General features: G+C 46.9%; 1 protein-coding gene across 3 annotated transcripts; it reads left to right on the plus strand.

The window, feature by feature from the left end:
- Positions 1 to 392: 392 nt before the first annotated feature.
- LOC106576088 (zinc finger protein 800) lies at positions 393 to 21,673 on the plus strand. 3 transcript variants are annotated; one of them, XM_014152977.3, is made up of 8 exons: positions 393 to 756; positions 6,275 to 6,349; positions 7,633 to 7,807; positions 11,000 to 11,095; positions 11,419 to 11,562; positions 12,996 to 13,351; positions 13,455 to 15,256; positions 17,559 to 21,673. In XM_014152977.3, coding segments are annotated over exons 2-8 (2,625 nt in total). In that variant the 5' UTR covers positions 393 to 756; positions 6,275 to 6,298; the 3' UTR covers positions 17,560 to 21,673. The 3 variants fall into 3 exon arrangements, with proteins under 3 accessions (XP_014008452.2, XP_082819970.1, XP_082819971.1); XM_082963844.1 differs by lacking the exon at positions 17,559 to 21,673 and having other exon boundaries at positions 13,455 to 15,260; XM_082963845.1 differs by lacking the exons at positions 6,275 to 6,349; positions 17,559 to 21,673 and having other exon boundaries at positions 394 to 756; positions 13,455 to 15,260.
- Positions 21,674 to 23,093: the final 1,420 nt, after the last annotated feature.

Here is a 23,093-nt window from a genome sequence, read left to right on the forward strand (position 1 = left end):
TATGAAAGTCATTTATTTGATCCTTAATGAAACAAATTAATCACTCGTTCACTTCAACCCGCAGGTGAACAATTGCAGGTTGCGTTTTGGTGTCAAGATAAATAACTTAGATTTATTGAAATAAATGTATTTTTCCTCAACATTGTGGCATTGTTCTATTTGCCCTACTATTAAATAAACTACAAACACAGAAATTATAAATGGCCATGGTGCAACATTTCAAACAGTTCCAAATCGCCGGTTTATTCTTTACATTCTGCTTTAGCGTTTTACGACTTTTCCTAATGAATAATGCACTTTTATCAACGATAAGAATGCGCAGAAGAGAACAAAACGAGCGAACGTTTCGGTTTAATTTGTGTGTCCTGGATTCTGGAAAGCCTGTGCGCGCGCTTAGTAAATGGAGCACTAAACGGCCTGAATTTGGCAACAGTGTTCCTCGATCACGGGGAGGGGGGGATTCAACTATTCCTCTCCTACCCCCCAAAGTGCCAACGAGACTGGCATTTATAAAGAAAAGTAGAAGTGCTGCACCTTTGCGCAGCGGCCGCCTTTAGCTGAAAGGTCCCCTCTGAGTGCACAAAGGCAGCTGCTGGAGGAACTGTTCAGCGAGAGACGAGCCGAGCGCTGAGAGGCGTAATAAACAACCCCCGGTTAGCTACAGACAGGGACGCGGACTCGAAGTAGCTCCCCGGCCCAAGCCCGTAGTTTTACTCCGTGAAACCGGATTCCATCGCCAGGTTAAGACTTATACAGGTAAGAACTATTCTTAACACATTTCTATTCGCCCTAAATGTCTCATCGAAGACCTGGAACGCGTTATGGAAGCGTAAAAGCCCTCGCCTTGGCTCCCCGAACGTGGTTGTTTTTGCAGAAAATGGCGTCATCGTTCTCTTGTTCTGCCTGTCCATGGAGGGGAGAGGAATTGGTTTCGGCGACTCAAACTCGCCCTTAAATAATATTTCCAGGGCCTCAAATACGATGATAGTTACAACTAGATGTATTTAGTCATATTTCATTGCTAAATTTAGATTTGTTGGTAAAATCTAGTCGTTATAAAGACGCGCAAAGCCGGAAGGGTCACCGTTCTGTGCGCCAAGCTGCTTCTTGGAAAAGGTGGCACAGAGCCGCAAAGCGCAGCGTTTTACATTCGTAATATCGTCCACTCGGGAGAGTCTTTACAACGCCAAATATCTGAGAGTGGTTTAGGGATTTCCCTAAGATGGTGATGGATGTGTTTATGTGAGTGTTGTACGTTCTCTTTGTATTTAGTTTGTATGGGTTAACCCGTTTTTACGCCGCACTCCCCTGCCATGCTGCAAAATGTAGAAGGGGCCTCTCTTTTACGGCTTGAAAGGTGCATTTTGTACTTGGCTTCTGCTTTGATCAAGTTAAGCTGGTCTTTTGTTGCTCAAAATACTGGCGTTTTGAGGCTGACAATATAACCGTGTAAAGGAGATTTTCGGGGATAATGGGGCAATGCAAATCGTGCCATGAGAACGGTAAAATGCCCTGCGCTCTGGCTTCCAGATTGCCAGTGAGGACAGCCTGAATAAAATGTTCCTTTGGAACATCACGTAGTTAGCACAAAACTGGGGAAGTCCAGTGCTGCGCAACGATATGCTGCTTTGCACATATCTATGGAAGCCCATTCCCACAATGTCAACAGGCCTACTATCTCAAAATGTCGAGATACTATACAAAAAAATGTAGATACCTAAGTCCAATTTTTTTTTGATACTATCTCAATATGTTCAGATACTAATTCTACATATTGAGATAGGCCTACATAAATCAACATTTTGAGATACCAAGTTGAAATTTCGAGATAGATCCCTAGGCCTATATAGGATGATTCTTCGAAAAAAAGTTGTATTGTCACATGCATCGGATAGGTGCAGTGAACTGTTTTACAGGGTCAGCCACAGTAGTACAGCACCCCTGGAGCAAATTAGGGGTAAGTGCCTTGCTCAAGAGCACATATTTTTCACCTCGTCTGCTTGGGTATTCAAACCAGCGACCTTTCAGTTACTGGTCCAAAGCTCTAACAGCTAGCCCATGTGCTGCCCCAGAGTGAGGAGCACAGAGTTTCTCCTGATCTGGTAGGCAAACCTAACTAGGTATAACTCTGGACCCTAGTTGTAGGTTATGATCTGGTGATAAATCAACTGTAAAACAGTTTTATATGGGCTATGATGGGACCAAATGTTTTCTAATCAGGTCATATGTTGTTTTTTTTTCTTTGGGCCCTAGTGAGGATGAAACGATTAAAACGCTGTCAAACTGCAGCAACCTTGTACTTGTTCATATCAATTCTATTTTTTAAATAAACTAATGGGAAGTCCTTTACACAGACAAAGAGACAACTGCAATTGGACAGTAAAACTTAACAGGGTTGCATCATGTAGGCCTTTGCATGTGTGATTGAAAAGTGAATCACACAGTATGTCATCACTATTGCGTTGATTGATTCATTCCAATCAATCATCTTGAATTGAAAATGTCTAGGTAGCCTAGCCAGCTAAAGTTTGCATATAAACCAAATGTGTGCTGTAGTGATGATTGTTAGCTGTGGTTGTTATCAGTACCCACTGGGGACAGACGTCAATTCAACTTCTATTCCATGTTGGTTCAACGTCATTTCAACAATGTTGATTCAACCAGTGTGTGCCCAGTGGGTAGGCTACAGTTGATCAGACTGAAGCACAGAGGAATTGTGCATGAGTTGACAAATCATGAGGCAAATCAGTCTAAACAACAGTAGGCTACTTTGTCCTATCTTTTCAATGCTTTTTGTTCAGTATTTGTTATTAAACCAAATCAAAAGTGATGAGGCAAATGCAAGCTGACCATTCGTTTGCTGGTGGCCCTGCTGTGCTGATCCCTGCAACGTGGATAGATGGAAACCGCCACACAATGCTACAAATAAAGAAACATATCCTGTATATGTATGATCTATCTCAAAATGTTGATCTAGGTATCTCTCAAAATGTTGAGATAGTAGACTTTAAAAAAAAATGTTTGGTGGCGGGAATGGGCTTCCATACATATCGGCAGCTGCTGAAACCACCTGTGTTTCGCCACAATAATTTTTTTGGGGGCGAACCTTTTGTAAATACTTGGGGACTTTTGGAGAAAAGAGTACACAATACAGTATTAATGCAGCCCTTTATCCGGGCGCCCGTATGGTCTACGTATGAATGCAGTCCCAAGTTCCACTCGCTGGCTGCCCTGCCCTCTCTATCGTCAGCTGCATGCGTCCTAGCAGAACGGAGCCAAGCGCTGGCTACCACACATCCATGTTTAGCGAGGTCACTCGCTTCCTATGTCTTGTGTACACGTCGTGTAAGTCGCCGTGTCATTTCGCGCAGATTGGAATGTAATCGTGTTGATTGGGCCATCATATTGAAAACGTAACAATACCCAGACTGGCTACTGCACCCGTTCGCTCTCGGTGCACAATTTATTAAGTTGGGCTGGCGAGTTATGCAACGAATCCTAACATAATATGCTGGCTAGTGGCTATTGGCATCGCCACATCTCCCAGCACGGGGGTGTTATAGTTTTAAATGCGGGGTGAATAGTCATCCAGCCACACTGAATTAGATATGTCAAATTTGCAATTCACAAGTGGCATTTGCGTCACAGCCAGCGGCCCTCGCACGCCCATGGGATATGGAGTTGCTAATGGAGACTGCTACCCGTTGAAAGATAACTGTAAACCCAACGCCAACAATCACCGCGCGCTCGCTAGCGGAGACGACTTGCAATTGGAGATGTAATGGAACAGTGTAGGCATCGTTTAATGGTATTTTATTTTACGGAATGGCAACATTTCTTCCCCCTTGCGTGGAATGCGTAAGGGGATGGTGGCTGGCAGGCTCACAGGGACTTTTGTTAGTCAGCGAGGGCAGTTCACTTCGTCCTTCATGTTTGACGAGACCCATTGTGGAGTCGCTGGTGTCGATATCTCGCGACTTCTCAAAATATGGATATATTTTCCCACTGTATGGTAAACGTACCAATACATTTTGTTCGACCGTAAAGCCCTTACGAATAGCGCACACAATAAATTCTAGATAACCAATCATAAAAAGAAGGCATCCTTTCTGATTAAAGCGGGGGGGGGAGAAACGCAGTGCCATTTCTGGTTTCGTCCCGAGTGGGGCGTATTATCCAACTGAACCCTTTGGTTTTGTTGTTGCGCCCCGTTGGGCACTGCGCATGTTAGTTACACTTGTCTCGGGTGATTTTTCTGCTTTCATCAAAAAGTTGTATTTTATTTTCTCATTGACTTTAATGAAAATCACCTGAATGCATTTTAATTTGACCGTATTTAGCATGTGGAGATGAGTGACATATTTTGGTAATGTTGGGTTATGATTTTAAAGTAATAGGCCTAAACAGTGCCCACTTTAGAAACGGATTTCTATCCCATTTTAACAAGACTAGCCGAGGGCAAGAGAAAGTATGCCTATATAATGCCATTAAGATGTATATTTTTGGTCAAATTCTTCTTCAGATGAATTAAATTGACCAGGAGAGGGTTGCCTAACAACTGGATGTAAAAATCCAAGGCCAGCCTATTGTTATGGGGTTTAGATTGATTAAATTGAGAATCACACTATAAGGACAGACCTGCGTTATGATGTGCTGGTGGTCTGTCTAGTGGGTGTGATTATGAGGGCAGCAGCTCGTCTCCATGCGAGGTTATAGTGTCTCACACTGGTTACAACGTGAACAGAGGCAGCCATCCTTTATTCCAGCATTTATACACTCATCCCTTTCACACAGAAATAATTGCTGTGAACTTTTCTGTCATTTCTTCATTCAATTATTTTCACTGCCTAGCTGCAGCAGTCTTGTGCAGGTGTGGGTTCAGTACTTTCACATCAGTGTTCATCTTATCAGGCGACGTTAAAGGGGCAATCTGCAGTTCAACTAAATAACACATCAATTCCCCCCACGGATTCTGTAAACAGCTTAGGGATAGGGCTGGAGAAATGTAGAGCTATGGGTACAAGGACTGACCATCCATGAGAACAATTTAAAAAAAAAATAGTTTTAACCGTGTTTTGAAGCTATACAGTGTTTGTCTACAAAACAGTGTTAACTAGCAAAGGAGTAAAACAAGCTTATATTTTGGTTTCTGATGGGGTAAGACAATTCAGCTAACTAAGATCATGAGGCATTTGAGTTATATTTTTCACGAATCAATGGGACATTTTGTGTCATGAATTTAAAAGCAAAAAAAAAAAATGATGTAGCAATCACAGATTTCCCCTTTAAATGACTCTCTGGTGAGTTTGTTCTGGTAGCAGTGTCTGTCTCTACAGGCCCACTGATAAATACACACTTCATCATATTACCTGAGTAGGAACAACTACTTCTGGCTCTGTCTCCATGGAAACGCCTGAGCGTGTTACCAAGTCTTCGTCATCAGGTCACCTCTCTGATGATAGCTGCATGTTTTCTGATTGAGCCTCGCAACATTGGATTGAGTCCATTTATACCCGGCCTTTCTGTCTGATGCCGTCAGAGAGCATTACCGCTCAACTCTTCATTGATCGTGTTCTTATAGTTCTCCCCGCTCTGAAACTGCGACGACCATCTTCCTCCCAATGCATTAGGCTAGGTTTGGAAGAATAGAAATCTGAAAACTAGTTTTGATCAAATCTGTGCAAGTTGAGGACAGGTACACCGACTTAACCAGAACATTTGCAGAGTGCCCTAAAGTGAGTCAGCAAGCACTTGCACAGTGACCAGGATAAACTACCTGGAAGGAAGTTAGTTTGAGAGGAACCAGACTTGGGACGGGGACGGGACGGGGGGGACGGGGACGGGGGGACGGGGGGGGTTGACTCTTCAGGCAGTCGTGCTGGAATCAAATCGTTACTGTGGCGTCTTCTTTGACATGACTTCCAAAACATGGACTTTGTCACCATCTGGTGGTCAATACGTGGTACAGTCAGAGACTGTAACTTCACAGTGCATTGAAAATATAATGTGTGTGTGGGTAGGGGGGTATGGTTTGGGTTGTCTTTGATAAAGGGACACACACACACACTATTTTCATGGAATAACACATGAAGACTTGGAAGTGTGCTGACAGTCAGGCAGGTGGATGTGATGGATGGAACTGCACTAGCCTGAGACCACCACTAGAGGGGGCTTTACCTCTATTTTCACCTCTGTGACGGCATCTAAAAATGGTCTGGTGATGATGGAAAACACACACACACTGAAACATGGGCTCATTCCAGTGTTGTTGCAGGTGTTTGGGTAGAGAGAGAGCAGCATGGTGAAGGCCAAATCCGCTCCGAGGAAGACCTCTCAGCAACACACGAAGGTAGAGACAAGACAGTTTCCCCCCTCAAACCTCAGTATATATCCTACCGGTACACAGTCCCAATAGCACCCCAAATATATACTATCCCCCCCCTCTCCTAAACAATAGCCCCTCACCCCCAGTGTACTATGTTTATATCCTGACTCCCAATCTACACACACCAGAAGAGTCCTCTCAGTGGGTCAGGTACCATCCCTGTGCTCCTCCCTGTTTCCAGTCCACTCTGTCTTTTCCTTTTCACAGCATCTGTCATACAGTAGTTAAATACAGACATTCTTCCTCACTGTTTACTCATCAATCAGTGAGAGAGATGACAAGTTCTCTCTCTCTCTCTCTCTCTCTCTCTCTCTCTCTCTCTCTCTCTCTCTCTCTCTCTCTCCTCATACTTACAGTACCTTCAGAAAGTATTCACAGGGGAGGGGAGAGAGAGAGAGAGAGCGAGAAGCCAAGGGTCAGTGTAGAGTCCCTTATCTCTGACAGCCTAGTGTGTGTGTGTTAGTCCCAGAGAGAAAGTGTGTTAGCTGGGTGTGCTGGGAAACATCTCCATCACCCTGGAGGGAAAAACAGAGAGACAGACAGGCGAGAGTCTCACCCAGCCAAACAATGCCACGCGACACAGCAGGTGTCTAGATCAGCAACGGCACTGCTGATCAAGTAGCGTTTGGCATAATGAGTCATTAGGTATCTTTTACTCAGACCAATTATGCAGCTATAGAAGCGGTTCCGTAGTGCCGTGTACAGTATTTCTGTGTCTCTCCTATATCAGTATGGTTCTCCTATAACACTTATAGCGCTGGTGTTACACATGCTAGCAGTAGAGTGTCTGTAGATGTACATGTAACTGCCAAAATAAAGGAAACACCAACATAAAGTGTCTTAATAGGGCATTGGGACACCACGAGCTGCCAGAATAGCTTTAACCCACCTGTGCTCCTCTGAGACCCCTCTATCAATGTCACTGAGATCTCTTCTTCTAGCCATGGTAGTCAAAATAATGGGCAACTGGTCATTTTTATACATTGCCGTAGGCAAGATGGGATGTTAATTGCTTCATTAACTCATGAACCACACCTGTGTTGAATCACCTGCTTTCAATATACTTTGTATCCCTCATTTACTCAAGTGTTTCCTTTATTTTGGCAGTTACCTGTACCTCTTTTTCCAACTCCGCACCCCACACCCTCTGTCTCAGCATTTCCCTGACCATCGTATAGCCCAGGAATGTCTGTGAGGTTTAACAGGTAAACTTCACCATTCTCTCTCTGTCTCTGTCTACGTATCAGAGTTCCAGCAGGATGGAAGTGGAGATGGAGGAGATCCTCCAGGACGAGCCCCAACCTGAGCCTGAGAGCCATGTTACCAGAGACCAGTGCTGCCAGACAGACGAGCCACAGCCCAGCAGCCCTAACCCAATGACTGACCTTAACCCTGGCCCTGACGCAGCCCCCAGGACACCAGGTAAGACTGCCTACTTGTCTACACCAACCTACCGTTAGTTTGATTGATTTAAGTCCTTCAAACATACCGTGGAGCACTAGATACAATATATTTATTCAGTCATTGTTGGCCAGTCTGGCCTGACTGGGAGAGGAGAGTGGCTGAGGAGACTGGGAGAGTGGCTGAGGAGACTGGGAGAGTGACTGAGGAGACTGGGAGAGTGACTGAGGAGACTGGGAGAGTGGCTGAGGAGACTGGGAGAGTGGCTGAGGAGACTGGGAGAGTGGCTGAGGAGACTGGGAGAGTGACTGAGGAGACTGGGAGAGTGACTGAGGAGACTGGGAGAGTGACTGAGGAGACTGGGAGAGTGGCTGAGGAGACTGGGAGAGTGGCTGAGGAGACTGGGAGAGTGACTGAGGAGACTGGGAGAGTGGCTGAGGAGACTGGGAGAGTGGCTGAGGAGACTGGGAGAGTGACTGAGGAGACTGGGAGAGTGACTGAGGAGACTGGGAGAGTGACTGAGGAGACTGGGAGAGTGACTGAGGAGACTGGGAGAGTGACTGAGGAGACTGGGAGAGTGACTGAGGAGACTGGGAGAGTGGCTGAGGAGACTGGGAGAGTGGCTGAGGAGACTGGGAGAGTGACTGAGGAGACTGGGAGAGTGGCTGAGGAGACTGGGAGAGTGGCTGAGGAGACTGGGAGAGTGACTGAGGAGACTGGGAGAGTGACTGAGGAGACTGGGAGAGTGACTGAGGAGACTGGGAGAGTGACTGAGGAGACTGGGAGAGTGACTGAGGAGACTGGGAGAGTGGCTGAGGAGACTGGGAGAGTGGCTGAGGAGACTGGGAGAGTGACTGAGGAGACTGGGAGAGTGACTGAGGAGACTGGGAGAGTGGCTGAGGAGACTGGGAGAGTGACTGAGGAGACTGGGAGAGTGACTGAGGAGACTGGGAGAGTGACTGAGGAGACTGGGAGAGTGGCTGAGGAGACTGGGAGAGTGGCTGAGGAGACTGGCTGAGGAGAGTGGCTGAGGAGACTGGGAGAGGACAGAGGGAGCGGAGAGGAGAGTAACAGAGGGAGAGGAGAGGAGAGTGGCCGAGGAGAGTGGCCGAGGGGAGGGGAGGAGAGGAGAGTGGCCGAGGGGAGGAGAGGAGAGGAGAGTGGCTGAGGGAGAGGACAGGAGAGTGGGAGAGGAGAGTGGCCGAGGGGAGGAGAGGAGAGGAGAGTGGCTGAGGGAGAGGACAGGAGAGTGGGAGAGGAGAGTGGCCGAGGGGAGGAGAGGAGAGGAGAGTGGCTGAGGGAGAGGACAGGAGAGTGGGAGAGGAGAGTGGCCGAGGGGAGGGGAGGAGAGGAGAGGAGAGTGGCTGAGGGAGAGGACAGGAGAGTGGGAGAGGAGAGGATAGTAACAAAATAAGTATTTTTTGGTTCGTGAACTACAGTAAATGAAGTGGATTTGTACTACACAGAAACACAATATTATACATATACATTTCATTCTCTTCATGGTGATGTATCCTAGGTACACAAAGGTAGAAATATGCAATATCTTCCTTTTCATATTTGGGTACACTGGTTATTATTTTAATGCGCTCAGACCCCAAACAAATATCAAATTAGGTTGGACCGGACCAAATATGAAACAATAGACGTCTATCTTTCACAAGTTTGGACATCAAAGTACAACACAGTAAAGTACAGCACAGTACAGTAGAGTTCAGTACAGTAGAGTTCAGTACAGTAGAGTTCAGTACAGTAGAGTTCAGTACCGTAGAGTTCAGTACCGTAGAGTATAGTTCATTCAGTACAGTACATTAGTGTGCTCAACTCTGGTGTGGTCTACTGTGTACTGTACTGAATTCTACTGTACAGTACTGGACTGTACTGTTCTTCACTATACTCAACTTTTAAAAACTGTACTGTACTGTGCTCTCCTAACTTTTGAAACATGGTCCAGACTTGACCAAATCTGAATAATCATGGACGTCTATTGGGCCGAATGAAGGTCGATCGGGACCGGACCAAAAATCAACATCCCTGGACGTTGAAATTAAAGCCGGTCCGGGAACGTAGCAAAAAACGACATCCGTGGACGTTGAAATTAAAGCCGGTCCGGGAACATAGCAAAAAACGACATCCGTGGACGTTGAAATTAAAGCCGGTCCGGGAACGTAGCAAAAAACGACATCCGTGGACGTTGAAATTAAAGCCGGTCCGGGAACGTAGCAAAAAACGACATCCGTGGACGTTGAAATCAAGGCCAGGGCGAGTTGACCAAATGTCAACTACTTTTCAATATCTATGGACATCCGGTGTCGATCGGTGCTCTGTGGTAAGGACGCTGGTTACAGTAAATGGAAAGAAAGGGGCTCATGGGTAGGTGTCTGAGAGAGAGAGAGATCTGTGGAGATCTGAGAGGATTTGACAGGTGTAAGCAATATGGCAATAGCTTCCACCTTGCCCTCGGATATTTTAGGTGGAAGTTTCACCATATTTCTTAGGGGTCCGTTTTGGATTGGGCCCTACTCTCTAAATATAGGCCCCAATAACTGTAACAAACATGTGAAATATCTGTTGCATCAACTCTGTCTATTGCATAAAACTCACGCACACACACACCACACACACACACACACACATTTCCTGTTTGTCCGGCTCTAACGGGCGGAAGGGGTGAACTGGGGTGTATTCATTACGGAAACCGTTAAGAACCAAACGGATGCAAACAGAGCAAACGGAACAAAACTGGGAGGGACCTAACTGGGTTATTCCAATAGGAACTCGTTTGCATTTTCCGTTTGGAGTAAACGCAACAGACCAAACGTTTTGCAACAGAATGGGCATAATGATTACTCCCGTGTTTGGTGCTGGCTGTTTCGGCGCGTCTGATTGGTCACCATCTGACCCCGGGCTGTGGGGGGGGTCAGACTAATACCAGCACCCCCTGAGGGGCGGGGGAGGGGCCTACACACACACACTCTGTGACTCTCATTGACACACACGTTGCACACACCACAGTCATTGTATAGGGGCTGCCACCACTTCTATTCTTATATACCCAGGGTCTGGCAGCAAACCCATCCTAGTCACTTCCTATAGGAAATAGCCACTCTCTATACACACACACACACACACACACACACACACACACACACACACACACTCCATGGCTGGGGGCAGAGTGAAGTGTTGTATTGAAGTGTGTGACCTCTGCAGGGTACTGCGTGGAGCCAGGCGACCCTCCTCTGTTGCAGCAGCAGCTCCAGACCTCCAAGTCTGGCATCCATCAGGTCATAGAGTGCTTCCGCTCAGGTAACATCTAGTCATGCTACTCAGATAGCACGGAGGCCTTTTAATTAGGAATCATTACACAGTCAGACGTTTCGTTATGAAACGCGATTCAAGTTCAACGGCTAGCTTCTACTCTTTCAACGTTTGCAGATCTGAAGAGAAGTAGTGATCGCTCCTCCACCAAAAGCACATCTATTTAATTACACCTATCCTATTCCTTCAGATATGCAAACACCAAAGGGTTCTAGGCTCTAGGAGTTGATGATCGTCCAGTCCTATTTGTCCTGTCTGTCTGTATCCGCCAGTGCTCCCTAACACTGCCCCCTGGTGTTGTGTACGTGTAGGTACTGCCCAGCTGAAGCACATGCTGCTGAATGAGGTGGACACCATCTTTGAGTGTAAGATATGTCGCAGCTTGTTCCGGGGCCTGCCCAACCTCATCACCCACAAAGAGTACTACTGCCTTACCAGACTGTCCAAGCCCGACGGTACGTGGCTACACCTCTCTAAGACTCTCTCTCGCTCTCTTGTTCTCTCTGTCTCTCGCCCTCTTTGTCAGTGCTTGTCTCCCACATAATGCCTATGCTTGTCTCTTTTTTCTGTCACCCACTTTACTCACTCACTCACTCACTCATGGTCTTCATTGGTCGACACTCACTCTCTCTCTGTCTCTCTCCATGTTTCTGTCTCTCTCCATGTTTCTGTCTCTCTCCATGTCTCTGTCTCTCTCCATGTCTCTGTCTCTCTCCATGTCTCTGTCTCTCTCCATGTCTCTGTCTCTCTCCATGTCTCTGTCTCTCTCCATGTCTCTGTCTCTCTCCATGTCTCTGTCTCTCTCCATGTCTCTGTCTCTCTCCATGTCTCTGTCTCTCTCCATGTCTCTGTCTCTCTCCATGTCTCTCTGTCTCTCTCCATGTCTCTCTGTCTCTCTCCATGTTTCTGTCTCTCTCCATGTCTCTCTCTCTCCATGTCTCTCTCTCTCCCTCTCTCCATGTCTCTCTACATGTCTCTCTCTCCATGTCTCTGTCTCTCAGGTCTCTCTCCATGTCTCTGTCTCTCAGGTCTCTCTCCATGTCTGTCTCTCTCCAGGTCTCTCCATGTCCTTGTCTTTCTCCATGTCTCTCTCCATGTCTTTGTGTCTCTCTCTCTCTCTTTCCATGTCTCTCTCTCTCCATGTTTTTGTGTATCTCACTCTCTCTCTCTCTCTCTCTGTCTCTCTCTCTCTCTCTCTCTCTCTCTCTCTCTCTCTCTCTCTCCCTGTCTCTCCATGTCCTTGTCTTTCTCCATGTCTCCCTCCATGTCTCTCTCTCCCTGTCTCTCCATGTCTTTGTCTCTTTCCATGTCTCTGTCTCTCTCCATGTCTCTGTCTCTCTCCATGTCTCTGTCTCTCTCCATGTCTCTGTCTCTCCCTAATGTAGTTGGTCCCTTTCTCTCCTCTCCTCCTATACTCTAACTAAATTATCTGTCATGCTCCAGCCTCTGTCTTTGATCTAGCCTCATTAGCCACTACTCTTCCATTCTCTATGACTTCTGTCTATATCTGTCTATATCTAGAAATACAAGTCATCTAGGAAATCCTTTGTTATCTCATCTGTGTATTGAACTAGTGATCATATAACGAAAAAAAATACCATGGCTGTGAAAACACAAAGATACGTTCAGTTGGTATTTAATGATATGGTTGAAACATGCTTGCTGTTGCCACGGTGTGCTCATTACATATCTTATTAGGAAACTGAAAAAATGGTGTGTTTTTGTTTCTCCCTTTGGCAAGTTGGAAAATGTTCCTTCTCTCGGAATGTTCCTTAGTGTTGTGACGTCTCTAGGCTCAAAACACATCACATTTGGGAGCAAATATTGGTGTCTGATTGAAAACGTTCTTTTTCTAACGCCTTTCTCTTCCTCCTCCCTGGCCCCTTAGATCCAGCGGGCGAGGGTGACAAGCAGAGCGGGGCCATGAAGGACCTCCTGGAGGCCATCTACCCCAGGAAGGACCGGCCGGACTACGTGATGCGCCTGGAGCCAATCCAGACCTCTAACAACGCTGTATTCCAGTTCCTGTCCTCAGAGGAGGAGCTGGCCCACTTCCCCCGGGCTCCACACACCCCTGGAGGGACACACACACACAGCCCTGAGCCATGGGGGGAGCAGGGAGGGACACCGGAGAATGGACAGACAGGAGAGGGGGAGGAGAGGAGGAGGAGGAGTGACCAGGAGGAGGAGGAGGAGGGAGGAGAGGAGGCGGCGCAGCCCGAGGAGGAGGGGTCTACGAGCGGGGTGGGTACATACAGGAGAAATCGTGCAAGCAGACACACGCTCGCTCGCTCGCACACACACACCGACGCTCACTGTAATACTCTCTCTGTCTCTGTCTCTCTAGGTGGAGGACGTTACCATCTCGTGCTGCCTGTGTGGTAAGGACTTCAACTCTCGCCGCAGCATCCGCCGCCACTGTCGCAAGATGCACCAGACCAAGCTGGAGGAGCTCCGGAAGTTCACCGAGACGCGCACCGTTCCCATCAGCCTCCTCTCCATGGTCAAAGGTCGGTCCCGCCCCTTGCACACGCCCAGCGGCAAGTCCTGCCCCGTCTGCTTCAAGTCCTTCGCCACCAAGGCCAACGTGCGGCGCCATTTTGACGAGGTGCACCGCGGCCTGCGCCGGGACACCATCACGCCGGACATCGCCACGCGCCCCGGCCAACCGCTGTCCCTGGAGGCCACGCCTCCCCGCAAGAGCGCCAACTCCTCCCCCACGAGAGGCCACACCCCAAAGAGCGGAGGAGCCGCGGGTGCTACCACCCCTCAGCCCCCCAAAGCCTCCACCGCGGTGCCCCCCGCCCCTTCTCTCCTGGCATCGGCCCTGTACAACCTGGCCTCTTGCCGCTGTCTGCTCTGCAAGAGGAAGTACAGCTCCCAGGTCATGTTAAAGAGACACATGCGCATCGTCCACAAGATCTACAATCTCAAGAACCTCAAGAACGTTAGCTCCGTCTCCGTGACCACGGCCGCAACCACATCCATGGCGACCAACAAAAACAACAGCAGCAAAACAACGACCAACACTGACAGCACCCCTAGCAACAGCACCCCTAGCAACAGCACCCCTAGCAACAGCACCCCTAGCAACAGCCTGAGCGTGAAGGAGGAGGCGCTGGAACCCTGGGACGACCCTGACTCCAGCCCCGCCTCGTCGCCTGGCGACCCGGACGGGAAGGACACGGACAGGAAGGGTGTCGCCGTGGCATCCAAGGCAGGTCAAAAGATCAAAGAGGAAGAGGGTGGCAGCAGCCCCAAGACATGGACTCGTTCCACGTCCATCAACAGCACCGCTGGTACTAGTAGTGGTAGTGGGACTCTTGGGAGACCCCCTCAGAAGCTCTCGGTGGGGTTCGACTTCAAGCAGCTGTTCTGCAAGCTGTGCAAACGTCAGTTCAGCTCGCGCCAGAACCTCACCAAGCACATCGAGCTGCACACGGACGGCACGGACATCTTCATCAAGTTCTACCGCTGCCCGCTCTGCCGCTACGAGTCCCGCCGCAAGCGCGACGTCCTGCGCCACGTGACGGTGGTGCACAAAAAGTCCACGGGCTACCTGGCCAAGATCGTGCCCAAGCTGGAGTCGCGTGCGGTCAAGCGGCCGGCTGAGGTGGTCCTCAACTCTCCCCCCAATGCCAACAACAACAAGAGAGGAGGAACAACGGTCAAGGAGGAGGTGAACGGGTGCCACTCGGCCCACTCTCCCCCTACGCCCCCAGTCACCCGCAAACAGGAGCTCCTCAACTCCTCCTCCTACCCAGTCACACGTAAACAGGACCTCCTCTCCTCCACCTCCTCCTCCACTCCGGTCACTCGTAACCAGGAGAGACAGGAGAGGCAGCAGGAGGCCCAAACCGGGTCACCTGTCACCCGTAAGAACGACAAACACCCCGACACCCCCACCACGACGCCCCTCCACACGCGTCGCCATGACGCCCACCAGGAGAGCAGCAGCAGTAGCACAGAGGTGCGTGTCACCAAGAACTTCTCGCTCCACGCGTGTGACGTGTGCGGCCGGGCCTTCGCCAAGAAACTCTATCTGGAGTCCCATAAGAGGAGCCACCGGAACGCCACGCCACCGGTCAGCACGCCGCCCAGCGACACCAGGGCTAAGGGGGTCAGCACTCGGTCCAAGGCAATGCTCTGGTGAGCCTCACTACACATATGGTTGTCTTTGTTGATATCTTGTTGTCGAGAGAAAGAGGAAGTGACGTGTGAAATGGGTTGTTATGAGAGAGAGAGAGAGAGAGAGAGAGGGAGGGGTGGGGGGGACTGATAGAGATGGAGCCAGGAGAGTGGGGTTGGGGCGATATTACATCTATTGACGAGGATAGACAGCCCATTTGAACTTGACTGGGTGGTGTACAGCAGGGCGGCACACGAGTGACATACCGAGTAACATCCTATTCCTGCTACAGCCTAGTTCAATATGTTATATAGAGTGGAGAATTGCACCAAATCAGAGCAAAATGTCCAGTCAGAATATACTGTTTCTTTCTCTCTCTCTCTGTCTCTTTTGCCCTCAGAACAGTCTCAATTCGTCAGGGTGTGGGCTCGACAATGTGTCGAAAGCATTCTACAGGGATGCTGGCCCATCTCGACTCCACAGTTGAGTTGGCTCGATGTCCTTTGGCACCTGCTACCATACCCTGTTCGAAGGCTCTTAAATATTTTGTCTGGCCCATTCACCCTCTGAATGGCACACATACACAATCTATGTCTCCACTGTCTCAAGGCTTAAAAATCCTTCTTTAACGTGTCTCCTCCCCTTCATCTACACTGATTGAAGTCACCTAGATTCAACTGGTCAGTATGTCATGGAAAGAGCAGGTGTTGTTAATGTTTTGTACACATTATATGACAGCTAATCCTTATCTATCTTGCTGTTTTCAATTTCTTTGGGCTGTATTCTCTTCTCTCTCCATGTCGATAGGCTATGCATATTACTTTGGACTAGGCTACGCTTTCATCTCAAAAAGTTGTTTGAATTGCCTAAAAACGTAAGTAGCCAGGGTAATAATGAGGGAGAACAAATATCAATAGCCTATAGACAAATTGAATGACAAGTTGAATCAAGTTTAAGCTTATGAAGGAAGAAATCATTTGTGTGATGCAGAGAAATCCCTCGATGCCAAGTGGCCAATCCTCCTGCTAGTTAAAGTTATGAACCGTAGCCCATTTCCCAAATACTCTAACAGCCTAAGAAGGTTAGTTAAAGGTTAGTTAGTTAAAGGTTAGTTAAAGGTTCCGCTTTCAAAAAGAACAAGGATGAAAGTGGGAGTCTATAGCCAAGGGCTATTCTCAGTCACAGCTTTATGAGAGATTGAACCAACAATATTAAGAGAGAAGGATGAGACAAATAAAGCAGATATTATCCAGGTCTGGAGACGATAGACTTTGCTTCTATCCAGCCCGTGATTTAGAACCTCGCCACAGCAAGACAGCCAGTTCCTCATCAGTTGACTGTCACTGTGCTCCATCATGTGCGTGCCACACAGACACGCGCAAACCTGTTTCATGCCAAAAGCTCCACCCAAAAAAATAACATTAGGAAAGATTTGCCTGCACTTAGCCTCTTCCCAGGCTTTCAACAACGTTATCTTCCGTCATGATTCGTCCAGTTGTAGCAGGTGATTTCGCGCTATAGCCCAACGTGGGATTTTAGCATTCTTTAGGGGGGGGTGGGGGGGGGGGTTGTCCAATAGGGGGCGATACCATCGTATATCACAATGTTTTATGAGTACAGATGTCCTCAAGCTTCCTCCTCTCTTCACTCACTCTGTCTAATAAAATATGGATCCTGTAGCCAGGCCCGGAAATAAGGCCGAATCCGTCCTCCTCCAGTTTTACTCCCCCGGGCTGTGGGGTCCGTCTCAGGACGAGCCTCTTTAGCTGTGATTGAACTAACCCCACCGGGGGTGTGTGTGTGTGTGTGTGTGTGTGTGTGTGTGTGTGTGTGTGTGTGTGTGTGTGTGTGTGTGTAGCTCAGTGTTAGTCACGGTGGGGTGTCAGGAGACCACAGAGAGGGGAAGAACATTCTCTTTTAACACATTACACATCATTGAAACCCTTTGGTCAGTCTGCTACGACACACACACACACACACACACAGGCTGATTCAGGTGTCGCTTCTCCAGAGAGTTGAACTTGTTTTCTCCCCTGGACGACTGTAGGTTTCAATCAAAGGGAGCGAGCACAGACACCTGATTAAAGGGGGGTGTGTGAGTGTGTGTGTGTGAGAGTGTCCAGACAGACAGTTGATTAGTGTGTTAGTGTTTATGTCTGGGAGGAGGCTAGTCCTTGGGGTAGTGATGTTATAGCAGAGGAGAGAAAACAGAAACAGTGTTTAAACCGGCTCTAATTGACTGCCGAGCGCCTTCTAACAGCTGCTGTTGCCCCCTCTCTCTCTCTCTCTCTCTCTCTCTCTCTCTCTCTCTCTCTCTCTCAGATCCCCAGTCTCGTCTCACTCCTGGTTCTTGGGAGCCTCCATCCTGAGAGGAGAGACTTAACGGATGAAAGAGCACCACTAACGATGATGAAGAAAGTAGCTGGACTGGAAAAGTGGTGGAAACGAAACACAGAGAGAGAGAGAGAGAGAGAGAGAGAGGAAGGGGTGAAAGAAGGGGAGACTTCACTTCTAAGGGACCAAATGTATTGCTGGAATCCCACACTAGAAGAATGATGCCAGAGTGGAGTCAGTGGACACTCAAGGAGCCATCTGTGGAGGCACCGATGCTATCACACTGCTGTGTGTAGGTTACCATCACTGTATGTACATGTAGATCCATATATATACACACACATGGACCTGGTCTAGACCTGAGCCTGTATAAACCTTAGGGGTGGGGGGAGAAGAGGGCAGGTTTGGGAGCGCTCTTAGCACACCATAGATATCCCATATCTGACCAGCAGAGGGTGTTCCACTTCTGCTTTATAGGATTAGACTTTAAGGTCGGGCTCTCCAACCCTGTTCCCGGAGAGCTAACCTCCTGTATGTTTTCACTCTAACCCCAGTGGTATCTTGCCTGATTCATCTTATCAACTAGCTAATTATTAGAATCAGGTGTGCTAGATTAGGGTTGGAGAGAGAACCTACAGGATGGTAGCTCTCCAGGAACAGGGTTGGAGTGAAAACCTACAGGACGATAGCTCTCCAGGAACAGGGTTGGAGAGACCTCCCCTGTATGCTGTGAACTTGACCCAGCCAGAGCCAGCAGTAGTGATGTTAGTTTATTTCCCCAGCTCATAGTAGGCTCATAGTAAGCTATCCATCCACTGGAAAGGACTGGGAAGGACTCCATACTGACTCAGTTCATCCAGATAGGCTTTAGTTTTTCTGGCATTCCAAGAGATATAGTTTGGGTGATTATCTGACAGAGAAAGACAAGTAGGTAGCTGACCAGCGATACTCTGGCACATTGAAGAGACGGTGACCATTGATTGATTGATGAGTGGCTATGGCTGTGTTTAAACAGGCAGCCCAATTCAGACTTTTTTTTCACTAATTGGACTTTTGACCAATCAGATCAGCTCTGAAAAAGATCCGATAGGCAATCCTCATGAAACTGTAAAAAAGAAAAAAATGAATTCAGGTGTAATTTTTCCTGGAATTTCCTCGTGAATCACTGAGATTAGGATCTGTGCTTATCTATTTCATAATTATTATACTTTTTTAAAATCAGATATTATGCATTTTACCAACCTTTTCACAAAACTCTCATTACCGTAACAGTTTTCGAAGTCCCAAAAAGTTATATACACTGCTCAAAAAAATAAAGGGAACACTTAAACAACACAATGTAACTCCAAGTCAATCACACTTCTGTGAAATCAAACTGTCCACTTAGGAAGCAACACTGATTGACAATACATTTCACATGCTGTTGTGCAAATGGAATAGACAACAGGTGGAAATAATAGGCAATTTGCAAGACACCCCCAATAAAGGAGTGGTTCGGCAGGTGGTGACCACAGACCACTTCTCAGTTCTTATGCTTCCTGGCTGATGTTTTGGTCACTTTTGAATGCTGGCGGTGCTTTCACTCTAGTGGTAGCATGACACGGAGTCTACAACCCACACAAGTGGCTCAGGTAGTACAGCTCATCCAGGATGGCACATCAATGCGAGCTGTGGCAAGAAGGTTTGCTGTGTCTGTCAGCGTAGTGTCCAGAGCATGGAGGCGCTACCAGGAGACAGGCCAGTACATCAGGAGACGTGGAGGAGGCCGTAGGAGGGCAACAACCCAGCAGCAGGACCGCTACCTCCGCCTATGTGCAAGGAGGAGCAGGAGGAGCACTGCCAGAGCCCTGCAAAATGACCTCCAGCAGGCCACAAATGTGCATGTGTCTGCTCAAACGGTCAGAAACAGACTCCATGAGGGTGGTATGAGGGCCCGACGTCCACAGGTGGGGGTTGTGCTTACAGCCCAACACCGTGCAGGACGTTTGGCATTTGCCAGAAAACACCAAGATTGGCAAATTCGCCACTGGCGCCCTGTGCTCTTCACAGATGAAGCAGGTTCACACTGAGCACATGTGACAGACGTGACAGAGTCTGGAGATGCCGTGGAGAACGTTCTGCTGCCTGCAACATCCTCCAGCATTACCGGTTTGGCGGTGGGTCAGTCATGGTGTGTGGTGGCATTTCTTTGGGGGGCCGCACAGCCCTCCATGTGCTCGCCAGAGGTAGCCTGACTGCCATTAGGTACCGAGATGAGATCCTCAGACCCCTTGTGAGACCATATGCTGGTGCGGTTGGCCCTGGGTTCCTCCTAATGCAAGACAATGCTAGACCTTATGTGGCTGGAGTGTGTCAGCAGTTCCTGCAAGAGGAAGGCATTGATGCTACGGACTGGCCCGCCCGTTCCCCAGACCTGAATCCAATTGAGCACATCTGGGACATCATGTCTCGCTCCATCCTCCAACGCCATGTTGCACCACAGACTGTCCAGGAGTTGGCGGATGCTTTAGTCCAGGTCTGGGAGGAGATCCCTCAGGAGACCATCCGCCACCTCATCAGGAGCATGCCCAGGCATTGTAGGGAGGTCATACAGGCACGTGGAGGCCACACACACTACTGAGCCTCATTTTGACTTGTTTTAAGGACATTACATCAAAGTTGGATCAGCCTGTAGTGTGGTTTTCCACTTTAATTTGAGTGTGACTCCAAATCCAGACCTCCATGGGTTGATAAATTGGATTTCCAGTGATTATTTTTGTGTGATTTTGTTGTCAGCACATTCAACTATGTAAAGAAAAAAGTATTTAATAAGATTATTTCATTCATTCAGATCTAGGATGTGTTATTTTAGTGTTCCCTTTATTTTTTTGAGCAGTATATTTCGAATATTTGTTAATATTGCTCCCCTAATGACAAGGCCTGAGTTAAACATAACACTGAAAATGTTTATATTTCAAACGAAAGTGTACAGTTATTATAAAATGAAATCATACTTCCCAATTTGAGCTCTTTAGCTGATTCGGTAATTGCGGTAATGAAACACGTCCTCAGACACTGTTTGTATGTAATAAATATTATAGTTTAATGTAAACTTCAACTAGTAATCCATTTTTATGATTTATGGACAAATGTATGATATATGTACAGCAACATATTTTGTGTTAGGTTTTCTAAAGAAAACATTTATAATGACCCGAGAATTTAATCCGGATGCATTTCGGAAATTAGAATTTGGGGTGAAAATGTACAAAATTCAGGGAAAATGTTACATTTACTTTCCCAATAACTAGATATCTTAGTCCTCATAATGATAGTTCATTTTTGCAGATGCATCATGGTTTTGTAACTCAATTTGCTACAGACTTTAAAAAAAATTGTTTCATGAAAATCATGATGTGAAAAGATCCGATTGGTCAAAAAAAACTATTAGTGAGGGGGGAAAAAAATCTGAATTTGGCTGCCTGTATAAACATAGCCATAGTAACAGACCAAATGTACAATGTCTTGTTCAGTCAGAAAGCCATGGCACAATAGAAAAGAACCTGACCAAATTGTATTTTTCTAACGGAAGAGCTTGTTAAACTATCATATGGATGGTATAAACAATAGATATATTGGCAGATGTATAGGTGATGTATAGTTTTTGTTTGAATCTCCCTGAAAAGTAGATCTATTGTATAGCCTACTGTTGGTTACATATGCTCCAGTATCTCTGAATAGTGAGAGATTTTGTTTTCCTCTATTTGTTCAAAGCACTGAAGAATCTGTTACGTTCAGACTCTCACTCATATGACTGTGTCAAAACCAGATGGCGAAATGACGTAGAGAGTTTTCTTTCTTTCTTTAAAGGAGAAGATGTGTCTTTTGGCTGCACATCTGTGACAGAGCAGAAGGGAAATGAACTGATTTTCCTTATTTGTCCTCTACATTCAGATATAAAAGAGTGGAGACATTTTTCCAGGCCTACTAACTAACCTAAAGCACCTCCGTAGGATAAGGAGAAGAGTAGATCAGTTAGGTTTTCTGTTGAAAATAATGTAACCCATAAATCCATCCTGAAGAAATCAACTGTTACCCCAATAATAAACAGCCCAAAAGGAGAATGTGTTCTTGTGTTTTTATTTTGTAGTTGTGAAATTGACATTTCCCCCAGTATTTCAGCTAGAATCAATTGAGATAATCAAACCCTCAACATTTGTCAGGAAAGCTGTGAATGAACTATTCAGTTCATGGTTATTCCATCTGAACAAACCCAGGCAATATTATGCAGCGTTGCTTGTCATGGGGCTTACACCACAGACACACACCTCATTAGTTCATTATGCCGGTGTTATGATACTGATGTTTTCTTTTAGAAATGATGGCTTCTACGGTTGTGGCTGGTACAGCGCCATCTAGTTGTCGCGTCAGGGACAACTGTAGAATTTTAGCTAAGCCTAACCCTTTTCCTAACCTTAACCTAATTCTCATAACCTGCTACATTAGTTCTCATAACCTGCTGTGTTAGTTCTCCTAACTTTAAGTCCATGCTGAAGTTCATCTAGCCACAATCGTAGAAGCCACCAATTCTATCACCACCAAATGATACAACCCCATATTAGAATAGTTAGCCTATTCAATTGGTCAGCTTTTAGCATTCTATGTAAAAAAAATAATATTCCTCTCGAGGTGCTTTCAAATTGCAGGTGGCGCACAGGGAGAGAAACATGCATTCCCAGTCATTGTAGCCTTCAACATTCTTAATGCAGTCGTGGAAAAACACCTTTTGAAAGTAGTTTTGATGGCTACTCTTAAAAGAGGAAGATCATAGAGCGTTCTAGTGGTGAACCTCACCATTTTAGAAGTTTTTAGCTAGTGGTGAACCTCACCATTTTAGAAGTTTTTAGCAGTGGCATGGTTTATAGGTCCCTGCTATCTGGGATCCTTGGGACGTTCTTACCAATTTAAGTTTGCATTTTAAATAGTTAATACAGTTCCTTCAGAAAGTATTCAGTATTTTTTCCACATTTTGTTACATTACGGCCATATTCTAAAATTGATTCAATATTTTTTTTCCCTCATCAATCTACACACAATACCCCATAATGACAAAGCGAAAACAGGTTTATTGACATTTTTGCTAATTTATTTGAAATCAAAAACAGAAATACTTTATTTACATAATTATTCAGACACTTTGCCGAACTGAGCAATCGGGGGAGAAGGGCCTTAGGGAGGTGACCAAGAACCCGATGTTCACTCTGACAGAGCTCCAGAGTTCCTCTGTGGAGATGGGAGAACCTTCCAAAAGGACAACCATCTCTCCAGCACTCCACCAATCAGGCCTTTATAGTAGAGTGGCCAGACGAAAGCCACTCCTCAGTAAAAGGCACATGACAGCCCGCTTGGAGTTTGCCAAAAGGCACCTAAAGACTCTCAGACCATGAGAAACAAGATTCTCTGGTCTGATGAAACCAAGATTGAACTCTTTGGCCTGAATGTCAAGTGTCACTTCTGAAGGAAACCTGGCACCATCCCTACGGT

The sequence above is a fragment of the Salmo salar genome, chromosome 17 (assembly GCF_965601325.2).
Source record: "Salmo salar chromosome 17, fSalSal1, whole genome shotgun sequence".
NCBI classification, from domain to species: domain Eukaryota; kingdom Metazoa; phylum Chordata; class Actinopteri; order Salmoniformes; family Salmonidae; genus Salmo; species Salmo salar.